Source organism: Aulostomus chinensis, chromosome 11 (genome assembly GCF_037954235.1).
Source record: "Aulostomus chinensis isolate RoL2024-O1b breed Wild chromosome 11, RoL_Achi_v1.0, whole genome shotgun sequence".
NCBI lineage: Eukaryota > Metazoa > Chordata > Actinopteri > Syngnathiformes > Aulostomidae > Aulostomus > Aulostomus chinensis.
The window spans coordinates 17,508,550-17,521,245 of record NC_141330.1 but is presented as its reverse complement, the minus strand read 5'-3'; the positions used below and the strand labels follow the sequence as shown (position 1 = coordinate 17,521,245).

General features: G+C 41.2%; 1 protein-coding gene across 3 annotated transcripts in view; it reads left to right on the top strand.

Moving 5' to 3' along the window:
* dnah5 (dynein, axonemal, heavy chain 5) overlaps positions 1-12,696 on the top strand; it is a 118,451-nt gene that overhangs the window by 43,142 nt on the left and 62,613 nt on the right. For all 3 annotated transcript variants that reach the window (XM_086218915.1, XM_086218914.1, XM_086218913.1), the window contains 11 exons: positions 1,159-1,400; positions 1,494-1,670; positions 2,926-3,130; positions 3,320-3,462; positions 4,642-4,776; positions 5,761-5,883; positions 5,984-6,197; positions 6,292-6,515; positions 9,262-9,460; positions 9,540-9,712; positions 10,480-10,610. In XM_086218915.1, the coding sequence (XP_086075041.1) occupies positions 1,159-1,400; positions 1,494-1,670; positions 2,926-3,130; positions 3,320-3,462; positions 4,642-4,776; positions 5,761-5,883; positions 5,984-6,197; positions 6,292-6,515; positions 9,262-9,460; positions 9,540-9,712; positions 10,480-10,610 (1,966 nt within the window). The remainder of the gene's footprint in view (positions 1-1,158; positions 1,401-1,493; positions 1,671-2,925; positions 3,131-3,319; positions 3,463-4,641; positions 4,777-5,760; positions 5,884-5,983; positions 6,198-6,291; positions 6,516-9,261; positions 9,461-9,539; positions 9,713-10,479; positions 10,611-12,696) is intronic.

Here is a 12,696-nt window from a genome sequence, read left to right as displayed (position 1 = left end):
TTTCATCATCAGGGGATACCCACTGCATTTGTAGTTCAATGAAGCACCAACAACTGTTTAATCTGCCTACTCACTTCATTAAAGTTGTATGCATGTATCGGTATGAATATACATTGAATGTGTTTGCTTTCATGTGTCATGCTGTTCACTTGTGCAACTTGTTGCATTGAGCAGACAGAAAATACAGTTGTGTAACAGGGGAAATGCACACTGGTGGAAAAACAGTTGAGCTGACATTGTTATTCACCAGGTGAAGCAGAACATGACCCACATGCTTCATTCACGTCTCCGAACTGATCTTTCCTAACAGTTTAAGCAGTCTAAAGCCCCTTTCTCACTGCACCAAAAACGCGGGTGAACGCGGGAATTTGGGCACTCTGAAAGGGTCGATTCAGCATTTCGACCCGCATCCACCGACTCTGCAAGCGACCCAATATTGTGTATTATGAATTGTATTGTGATATTCTGTATTGTATATCATTGTATAGTGTTTAGCGGGTCGCCTCGGCTCTGCTCGGCTCGCCTTCAGTGTGAAAAAAAGGCGACCCGCGTTGTCTCAGGTTTACCTTCCTGTCACATTCTGATTTTGTCACTGTGCGGCCTGTCAGGCTGTCATTGTGGAAGCTCCGGAAAAAATAAAAAAATTTTTAAAATTGGGCTGCGCTGCAAGAGCTGCTCACTCATCTCTCGATAAAGTTTACTCTGGATCTGGATGAGTGTTTCATTATTCAACTGGTTTCTAGGGGTTTTGCATTAGTAATGCTGTTTTTGTTTTTGTTTTTTGTTTTTTTGCTTCAGTGTGTGTTTAGTTCTGAATTTGAAATTATTTCAGATGTATTTTTTGTTGCAAACTGCAGTCTTCTCACTTACTACCAATGACCAAAAATGAATGTGATCCCCAATGAGGAGATTTATTAAATACGCATACAGGTTCTTGATTCCACCAGGTGGTTCTATGTATAATCTGCTGCAAATATGAGGGTTCCCATTCTGCACCCGTCCACCAAGTTTGTTGAAAATCAGCATCATAGTTATTCATAATCCTGATGACAGACAGAAAAACGGCACTGATGAAATGCCGAAGTAATTAAATCACTTGTGCATTTTTATCAAATTAATGTTCATATAGATAAACAAAACCATGGTATTCTCTCTCAGGAGAGCACATCTGGATAGTCTTAGATGGACCGGTGGATGCCATCTGGATTGAGAACCTGAACTCGGTTTTGGATGACAACAGAACTCTCACACTAGCTAATGGAGACCGTATACCCATGGCACCCAACTGTAAGGTGGTGTTTGAGCCTCATAACATCGACAATGCCTCTCCAGCTACCGTCTCACGGAATGGTATGGTGTTCATGAGCTCCTCCGTGCTCAACTGGAGTCCCATACTGGAGGTGACTGAACTAATTCTATACACCATCAACACACATTAACTGTAGACTAGGGTAACTCAGTCTTATCAACTGTTACATGATCGCTGTTTTCAGGGGTGGTTAAAGAAACGCTCCCCCCAGGAGGCTGAGGTGCTGAGGGATCTCTTCTCCTCCTCCTTCCCTGAGGTCTACCGCTTCTGTGTTCAGTCACTTGAGTTTAAAATGGACCTGCTGGAAGCTTTTGTCATCATGCAGTGCATCAACATGCTGCAGGGACTCATACCGTCAAAGGTAAGGTTCAAATTGTTCTGAATTCCCTTCCGTGGGACAGAATGTTCTCAGACTGCACTTTGAATTCTTTCATAGTGTTATGATAAGATGACAGCCAGAATAAAATTGGGAAATTGAAAGAAGGTATTTGGAATAATGTTTTGCTCTAATAAAAGCCAGAAGGAGCTTTAAGGTAATGGTTTGATTAGAGAGGCAGATCTGTAATCCGTTAAAACTTCAGGTTGTGAAACTTCACCAGATTTTGGAAAAAAAACAATTTGGTATTCCTTTGTGCCCAGTTTCCCATCATTCATGCAAACCTTGGGAAAATTACTTCAATAGTATCTGTCATTTCAGCCGTATAACTACATGTCACTCTATCACTCTATTCACTCCCTTTTTCAGCACTTATGGCATTAAAGCAACAAAATGCAGCTATTCAACCTTAAAACAGCTTCATTGTCCTTTTAATTGCACACTGACTTGTAATATAGTGTAGGGACGATGGATTTTATTATGTCAACCCACAACTTAGTGTTTTTATAGTTCTCTTGGTTAAAAGCAAGTGAAAATTATGAATTGGATGAAGTATTTTTTACAGAAAATACACTCCGTGGTAAAGTTTAGGAGACTTGGATAGTTTATCCAGTATGATAATGACAATTGAGCACCACTTTTATGATTTTGATTCTTAAATGCAACCAATAAATGTCTAAAGCTAATGTTATGCTGCTGTATGAGCAGAATGCCACAAACACATGACCTCAGTGTCACTATTACAAAGTGTTTTTGTGTGTAAACCTAAACAAATTTCACCCATAGCAACAACGCATCATGACATTTTCAACAATGATTTGCATCTTTTGGCAGCTGGCACTGACAGGAAGGAATAGGGAGCGGTAATGTGTGCAAATAGCCTTTAGCTTAGCTTGTAGCCTGTTCGCTTCCCTGGCTATAGCATGCCTCAATTTTGTATTCCAAAACAAGCCTTAGGAATATTTCCATTTGCTATGAGAAAGATGTTTTTGAAGGAGCGCCAACCTGCTGCATCCATGCCGCATCTTGCTCTTTTTTTGGTCATTGGGTTTGTAGCTGTTGATGTAAATCTGATTCGTACGAGTTACTTAATGCTTACTTCATGCGGAATCCAATCTAGTGGATTATCACATCCTTGTTCTCTTTTTAAGTCAAAAAGTCATATTTAAAGATGACGATAAGCACCCTCTTCTTTCTAAGCATTTAACCAAGTCATGTAAAACTGGGTATTCCTGTACAGGAGCAGGGTGGTGACTTGTCTCGAGAGCATTTGGAGCGGCTGTACGTGTTCGCTCTCATGTGGAGCACTGGTGCTGTCCTGGAACTGGACAATCGGAGAAAACTGGAGATCTGGCTCAGGAAGCACGACAGCATCTGTCTGAACCTGCCAGATATCCCTCCTGACAGTGAGGACACCATGTTTGACTACCACGTTACAGCAGATGGTATGAATTAACACACTGAGAGCACCAGTGCATATTGAAGCATTATTCGTTTTCTACAACAGGTGTACATTCATCAGAACTTTACCATGAATTATGAAGCGATTTATTGCTTTAGACATTTTAGATATTTTGTTCTAATCTCTACACAAGAGTTGTATCGGTAATCCCTGCATGTTCATTTCCTCCCAGGTCAGTGGGTCCACTGGAGCACACGAGTGGAGGAGTATGTTTATCCGTCTGAGTTAACCCCAGAGTACAGCTCCATCCTGGTCCCCAATGTGGACAACGTTAGAACAGACTTCCTCATTCAGACCATCGCCAAGCAGGGCAAGGTGATTGCTGAAAGAGAACATCTTCTCATTCTGTACACGAAGAGAAGTCACAAATGAAAGGCTTATCACGATGAGTTTGACAGGATTAAATAGTTTAAAAACACATAAATACGAGTGTGTATATGACATTTGTCTTATCAACTACAATACTGACTTTAAAGATGACCTTAAAGGAGCTGCAAAAAGGGTTCTTAGTAAACACGTCCCTTCTCACAGCTCCATTCAGCCTTACAATAAGGGTCTGGCTCATCTCATCCAGACAGCGTATAAAGACTCATTTCTTCCCGGCTACAGCTGAGTGGGCACATCACATACACACTTCAGGTCGATAACATGACGGCATGGTTGATTGCTGCTCTACTAAAAGACCAGACTCAAATACTCTAGTCAATATGCTACGTAAAAGACCATTACATGCTTTGCACGTGTGTGTGTGTGTGTGTGTGTGTGTGTGTGTGTGTGTGTGTGTGTGTGTGTGTGTGTGTGTGTGTGTGTGTGTGTGTGTGTGTGTGTGTGTGTGTGTAATTTAAGTCAAGTCAATCAGATTCCTAATGCCAATTTGTGAGGGGTAAATTTAATTCATTTTCCAGGCTTGGTCAGTGACAGAGCTACAAATTAAAAATAATTTGCGAAAAAACAAAACAAATCAATAGGTTAAATGGTTTGCATATGACTCATATTAGCGCTGTTCATGTAACCACACGCTGTATTTACCAACCATTTATTCAATAACATCTAAATTTCACATCACCAAAATAGAGGCCTGAAATAAATATATACTAATCTTATTTTTATGATTGATTTGATTTTTGTCCAATCAAAACTGTAGATTAAGATACCTGTAATCTGTTTTCAGGCTAGATTTTATTCAGAATGAACAACTACTTCACTCGTGGGTATTTGCACAGTAATAATTATATTCTAATTGAGACACTATCTCATGTATTATTACACATAGTCATCTGGTGTTATACTGAATTCATGCTCAATCATTTACATTTGGGGTTTTTAATCAGAAGTATGGACCTATTTTTCAACTTAACAGAATATTTTCCTACTATTTCATTATGTGATGTATCAGTTACGCTGACTTGACATATCACATGATGTGGAAATGCCTGTACATGATCAGACAGAACAGGTTCATCTGAACTCAAGACCTATGCACTGTTTGTTCAGGCTGTTTTACTGATTGGAGAGCAAGGCACAGCCAAGACTGTAATCATCAAGGGCTACATGTCAAAGTATGATCCTGAGACCCACGTAGGCAAGAGTCTGAACTTCTCCTCGGCAACTACTCCCCTCATCTTCCAGGTAAACCACAACCATTCATCTACATTAATAATTCCAGGAGGTGGATCTCTTACTCTGTGCAGGCTCATCGCAACATTTATGTTCCACGTCCGTGTCCACATGTTACAGTAGCAGACAAGTTAGATTTAAGACAATGTCATTTATCATGGACACGTTAACACATGCGAACTACTATTGATCAGTGCCCGGACTGATTAATAATATGATGGCTAGAGGAAGGACCACTTTCTCCTCCCTGTACGTGGCTAAGGTCCATATTGATCAAGCTGTCATGATGGATTATAAACTAGTGAATCTCTCTCGATCTGCTCTCTTCTTCCATCTTGCCTCTGTTAAGGTTCCAATAAATGTCTAGACCCTAGATGCAGAAAGAGACACTCAAATAGGTTTTGACAGCAAGAATAGTTTATTTGGAAGCCAGGTGAAGTTCGGAGAGTGGGGTTGGGGATCCTGAGGTGACAACACAGAGGTTGGTTGGGGATCAAAGGCAGACAGAGGCAAGAGGCTGGAGAGCAGACTGCAGCTGAGCTGTGGTCACCAGAGAGTAGGAGCTGGAGCAGAGTTGAGGGAGAGAAGCTTGGCAGGTAAATCTGGCGGGGGGAATCTTAGAGACACGGAGTAGCCAAAAGTTCAATTCAAATGCATAGTGTGGGGAAACAAACTTCACACAAGGAACCAGGCTGAATACCACACAGGAGTAACAGACAATCTGGCAGAGAGTGGAGGAATGAGCCGATTTTAAATAGGGCACGGTAAAAAGGTGACTTGATTGCTTTATCAGATGCAGGTGTGGAATGAGCAAGAGATGAATTACTGAGAGATCTCCAGCTCTGCCCCAACTCCAGACAAACAGGGAGACAAACACACATGAGGGGAGTGAGAGAACAGAGGAAATGAACACGCTGGAACCTGACAGCTTCATGTTCATTTCATCTTCAACATAGGTGTACTTATATTTTCTCTCTGCTTTCTCTCTTTTTTTAGAGGACAGTTGAGAGCTATGTGGATAAGAGGATGGGGGCCACTTATGGACCGCCAGCTGGGAAAAAAATGTCAATTTTTATCGATGATATCAACATGCCTGTTGTCAATGAGTGGGGAGACCAGGTTTGGTGTCGCTGTTACATCTCAAATAGAAATAAATCTCTTAGTTTATACCTTTGCAGTGACCCTAATGAAGATAATTTCTTTTTGCCCCTCATCATAGGTGACTAATGAGATTGTGAGGCAGCTGATGGAGCAGAATGGGTTCTTTAATCTGGAGAAACCAGGAGAGTTCACCAATATTGTGGATGTTCAGTTCCTGGCAGCCATGATCCATCCAGGAGGAGGTCGTAATGATATCCCGCAGAGACTGAAAAGACAGTTCTCAATCTTTAACTGTACCCTGCCCTCCAATGCCTCCATAGACAAAATATTTGGTGAGCAAAAAGATAAATACACAGAATTAAAGTGAGCATCAGCCAACTCAAACCAAACCTAAAACCAAATACCACTAACAACCTGTCCTTTCAGGTGTGATTGGGGAAGGCCATTTTTGTGAACGTCGTGGTTTTGTGGATGAGGTACGCAGAACAGTGCCAAGTCTGGTGTCTCTGACCCACCGTCTCTGGCAGTTGACCAAGGTTAAGATGCTTCCAACTCCTGCCAAGTTCCACTACATCTTCAACCTCAGGGATCTCTCCAGGGTCTGGCAGGGCATGCTCAACACTAGTGCTGAAGTAGTCAACTCTGTACAGGTGAGATTGATGTTTATTTTACAATTTGTTTCAGCAGACAAGTCGTGAAGAACATATTCTTATCTGCAAAAAAGGCCTGGCAAAAACCTTTTGAAGAAAAGGGAGGTAGGGAATAAGTGGGTGTCAAAAGTTAAAAGATCACAAATGCTTCATAAAGATGTACAGTCTTAAACATAGACATGGGCAGCTGGCCAGGAGATACTAGCATCAAGGCAAAAGTGTTATACACAGGAGGACGTGAACAAAAATGAACAAATAGGGAAGCAAGACAAATAACAAGAAATAAAATACTGCTGCTGGAGAACAAAGGAACAAAGCACAGGGCAACAAAAGGGAACTGACTGAATTTTTGAAAGTGTCACTGGGTCAGTGAGAGTATGAGAGCGTGTGTCAGTGAGTGTCCAAATTTATTGCTTTAAAAACTGACATGGGAATGAAATATCGTAGTATTTTTTTGCAAGTCGTCCCAGTCTGATGATGTAGCAATCAGGAATGATACGTGTTATGTGCACTTAACATTAATACCAGCATGGCTAGATATTCTGCTGGAGAGATACGGGGCTGTATTCCTGAAACTTCCTCAGGCTAAAAGCGGCTCTTAAAGATGAGGGCTATGCCATTCTAAGCTTATTAGTGTCTGTCAGGTGCACGAATATGTATGAGATATGTCAGCTGGCTGTCAGTGTGATTATTCTTTAGGCTAGAAACTGGCCCCTCAGATCCACCATGCCCGGACAGTTCATCAGATGACACTTTGATTTTTAGAGGATAAAATCAGGAGGCGCTTTCGAATCGTAGTGAACGAAACAGAAGTCAAATTTTTAAGTAAGAAATGATGTGCTAGGAAAGCAAACTAATCCCTAAGTTGATCAAATAACAAAAACATGTATTCTTTTAACAATAGCTGTTGATGTTAAAAACACTATTTGAAACACTGATCAAATGCTTTGTCTCTGAGAGAGGCTGGGAACAGATGGCTGGCTGGAATTGGTACCTAAGTAGATGTGGAGACTAACCCGTTGGGTTTTGTAAATTGAGAACAAATTTTCAAGGAGTAGAAAACCACAGGGTTCTGACAGGCCTGGTGGGCTGCAAAGGAACTGAAAAGCACAAGAGGGCAGAAGGAGACACAGGTGCAAGAATGAGATTTAATTTTTAATCAAGCAAGAATGTTGTTTTGACAGGGGCCTCTGCAGGGGTCCGTGCCATTTTAGTGAACAGATTTTGTTGTAGAACTTTTTTGATTAAAACTGTAATGAATAATATTTTCATATAAATGAACATCTTGCATTCAAACCCTCACCAAGCTCATCAGTAAATTTTTGCATTCCGCAGTAAATAGCTTTTGTGTCTGTGGCGACATTCCCATTAGCCAAACTAGCTACTTCCGGTTAGCCCCTTGCTTATTTGAATAAGGACGAATAATTGTACTGCTCTTCTAGCCAGATATGATTCTGCATGTAAACACAGCTTTGACCACAACTGAGGGTCAGTGCAGTTTCTCCCAGTCTCCCAGTTGTGTGGTTCCAACTGAACCCAGGATGGAGAGTTGCTGAGCTCTGTGCAGTTGAAGAGGCAGTCTGGAGTCAGGTACTGTCAAGGTGTGAGGCTGAGCCATGATGACATCAGATATTCTAGTCTAATATTTTTACACTGAAGGAGAGAGAAAGAAGTGTTTGCTGGTGGGGAAGAATAGGCATTTCCATCATCTTGTACCATTTCAAGCTCAATTCTTGCTGAGGTGGCCAACTCCCTGTTGGTTTGTGGCCCCACTGAATAATTGAATGCAATGAAATATCTCTTCTAGGCCAGGCTGCCGAGGGTAGAGCCAAACATCCCCAACATGCCTGCTGAGGCTGCCAACTCCCCTGAGGAGGCTTAATCTGTAGCAGGCAAGACCACTGTAAAGTAGACTCGTCCATCAAAAGTGGAGTAGAATTAAGTATGTTTCCTCCTCACCTCTGCAGGAGTTTATTTCACAAAGTTGCAGTGTTGCAGAATACAGAGTAAGTTTGGTATTGATGCAAATGGTGTATCTCTGCTCAGGATACATCACAGTGATGATAGAAACATTATGAAACTGTTCTTTCAAACCAGGGTTTGGTGTCTGGATACATCATTTAGCAGCAGATTAGTCTGTCCTGGTGACCAACAAAACACCTTCCTGGCTGGCTGGCTCAAATGAGCACTGATCCAAAAGTAGGGCTGTCAAAACATTCAAGATTCATGTTGGAATATTCTTTAACAAACAAACTGAGTGGAATCTATTTCTAACTAACTTTCTATTTCTAACTTTGTGTATTATATGAATAAACCATTATTATTTCAGTCTTAAAGAAAGCAACTCATTATAGCATGAGACATATCGTCTTTTATGGGAATATTTCCTTAATTAATACAGAATCTGCTATCAGGCACATTGTAAAACTTCATCTAAGGATTAACCTGCAGCCCTCTCCTCTTCTCCCTCTCTCTCTCGGTTACCCTGTGCTGTGTTCAGAGAGATAAGTGAGAAATTCTTGCCTCTTGGACCAAGAACAAATAAAAAGCTGGATTTAAACACCTGATTTTAATATTTACATAGATGGCACACAACTTTGTCTTCAACTGAAAATGCCGCCTTGTTACTGTCTTCCAACTAAAATCCAAAGAATTTGCAAACGGCACTTTTCAGATGGCTCGCCGTGCAGAGCACTCACTGCATCTCAAATTTAGAATACTCATTGACAACTTTTCTGTTTCTTAGGTGCTGCTGGCATTGTGGAAGCATGAATGCAAGCGTGTGATTGCAGACAGATTCACCATGCCTGCAGAGGTGGACTGGTTTGACCAGACTTTGGCCCAACTGGTGGGGGAGATACTGGGCGAGGAGCAGAAGAACTCCGTAGACTCTGGAGTGGACCGATACTTTGTCGATTTCCTTCGAGATGCTCCTGAGGCGACAGGTGTGAGTCAGTGAACAGGATCCTGCGGAAGGTTTCAACAGTGCCATTGCGCTTTCTAAATGATATGTGTTCATCACAGGAGAGGAGCCAGAAGATTCAGATTTAGATTTACCCAAAGTGTACGAGCCGATCGAGTCATTCGAGAGTTTGAAGAACCGTCTGAACATGTTCCTGAACCACTACAATGAGAGTATCAGGGGTGCTGGCATGGACATGGTCTTCTTTCAGGATGCGATGATACATCTTGTCAAAGTGGGTAAATCTAAGTATCTGATCAGACAGTGGAGCAGATTCACTAAGAAAGAATTGCGGGCCCTGATAACTCCATGAATTGCACATCACTTGCACCTGGTATCTACCCTGCGTTAAGGTCTGATTCACAATAGATGTTTCACTACTAATAATACTACCATGCAAACATCCATAAAGTTTTGCAGCTGAGTGATGTTTGCCCTTGTTATGCATGTGATTGCAATTATCCATATGGTTGCTTATTATACACAATCAGAACGACGACAGCGGGAATGAGAACTGTACAACATGCAAATTTGATTATGCCAGGACTTTGTAGTCAACATCTGGACACCAGCTACCACCACCTCTCTGATGACCCTAATATTTCTATTCCAACTGTGTGTTGCCATGAGCGCGGCAGTTGAATAAGTCTTTGTTTGCAATGAAGCTCTTTTGAATGTGAAGGGGCTGTTTTATTTGCTCCAACTGTGTGCATATTACCTCATTTAAATACATGCAGATTGCACTGCAGTGCAGAGACACTGTTTGCTCGGCAGCACAGTTAGAACTGCCTCTCACCTTTGTGATTGCTTTGTGAATTACAACGGTCCTTTTGGTCTAATTTGCATATTTAGCAGGTACAAAAGTAGCACAACCCTTTTTGTGAACTCGCCCATTAATCTCCTTATTCAGCCTTGCTTGTTTCTTCTGGGTTTTTTTTTTTGTCACACACAGCTTTTCACATTTATACCCTCCCTGCATATACTGTGTATGTGTGTATTTAGGTGTCCAGGATAATCCGCACACCCGGGGGTAATGCCTTGCTGGTTGGTGTTGGAGGTTCAGGCAAACAGAGTCTGACCAGACTGGCCTCCTTCATCGCTGGATACAAGATTTTTCAGATCACGCTCTCACGGTAACGGTCTCATACGATAGAACAACTGCTACACACACTCATCATGATGGTGATTCTAAAGCTACATTCCAAAAGCCATCAAGACTCATGACAAATCCCTCCCCCATGGTAATGAACTGATAATTTATTTACTCACATCTGTCAGACATATGTATTTGCTGAGGATCCTAATTTCACACAGGCTCTACAGTAATAAGGATGATTGACACGTGTTTTTCTGCTCCAACATGAACACGTCCCACAGGCCTGCTGCATGTTGAGCTGTCAGCAGTCACACTTAAGATTTTCAAAGCAGAGAAACAAACTCTGGAAAATGTCCTCTTAACTATGAATTGAAATAATCTGAATATATCTGAGGCAGGAAACGGGGCGGAATTAATCTGAGAGTCATGTTTTGTTTAATCATTTTTTTAAATAATGTTAACTCGGGGATCTTCGAGTGTCACTTCATCTCTGAGGTTCTTTTATTTGTTTTTCAAACATTTAGAATCATTTTCGAAATGTTAAATTTTTTGAAAGGAATTAAGGACCCCATCAACAGACGAAACAATAAATCTCTATTTTCCTAAAAAGGAATTAAATATTTTCTGTCTGTTATGGCTGTCCGTTCTTCTGTGTGAAGACATGTCCTCAACGTGTCCCATGTGATTCTCTCTTTTTTTTTTTGTGAATTTCAAATAGAGAATTTCTCTCTTCAGCTGTGTCTCTCCTTTGTCTGCTCTGTCTGCTTTTTGACTAACAATTTAAAGTATTTGCTATAAATGCCTGAGCCTTTCTTTCTGTCTGTCTCACGCACAAACACACACTTAACACATTCATCTTTTTGTCACGCAAAGTCAATGTGACTCTCTCCTTGTAGTCTTCACTCATCACTTCATGTAAACTCTTCTTTTAATCTCAGCCCTCCCAACTCACTTACTCTCCTGCAACACATTTATTTTTTTCTGCATTCAGCTTGCTTTCCCATCCCATTAACCTTACACTTTTACTCCATTACTTTTCACATTTCAACTTCAAACCCAGAGACACACACACTCACATACTTGCAGACAGATAAAAGCACGCACAAAATGAGGCAAACAAGCAGAAAATATAACCCCCACACAAACAAATATACACAATTGGATGTTTCTGAGCACTCCACCTGCTTCTTTATTGCTGTTCGGGACAGAAATTGATGTATTCACACTTAGTTAACCACTAGCACACCTGTCTGGAACAAATGTCATCCAGATGACATCTCTCGACGTTTGCAGACATAGACTCACAGCTGTTAGTTACAAGTCTGTCCATGGTTTCATGCCGCATTTCCATATTTAAAACCACATTCAGCTTTAGCTTTATTTTCATAATGATTCAATCTGATTTCATGTCACCATGACGAGCCGTCTTTTCAAGGCTCCTGTTATAAACGGTGAAGCAACAAATCATTTTGCTGTGAGTTGAATGATTAGGACTACGGGTGCAAATCAGGAATAGAAGATAACACTTTGAACATTTACACTGATGTGCATTGTTCTTTATACAAATAAATATAAAATAGGTAATAATGCTGGTACTTTATGAGAAAACAGCTGTTTTACATGTTTACTTGATTATTTGAATGAAAATGTAAAATATAAAGCAGGCGGTTAAAATATTTATAAATACATAAATGAGTATCAAATGGGTGGTGCGGTGGTGCAGTGGTTAGCACTGTCGCCTCACAGCAAGAAAGTTTCAGGTTCAAGCCCGGCTCGAGCGCTAAATCTTTCTGTGTGAGTCTGCATGTTCTCCCTGTTCCTGCGTGGGTTCTCTCTGGTACTCCAGCGTCCTCCCACAGTCCAAAGACATCAAGAGGGGACGAGGCTGATTGATACTCTAACTTGACTGTAGGTGTGACTGTGAGTGTGAATGGTTGTCTGTCTCTATGTGTTGGATGGACTGGTGACCCGTCCAGGGTGAACCCCGCCTCTCACCCGAAGGCTGCTGCAATGGGCTCCAGCCCCCCCGCGACCCTTAACAGTTGTATTTTCCATTTATATGTATATTGTATATAAGTTGTATATGTTGAACAAATTATAATGAACAAATAAATATATTATTT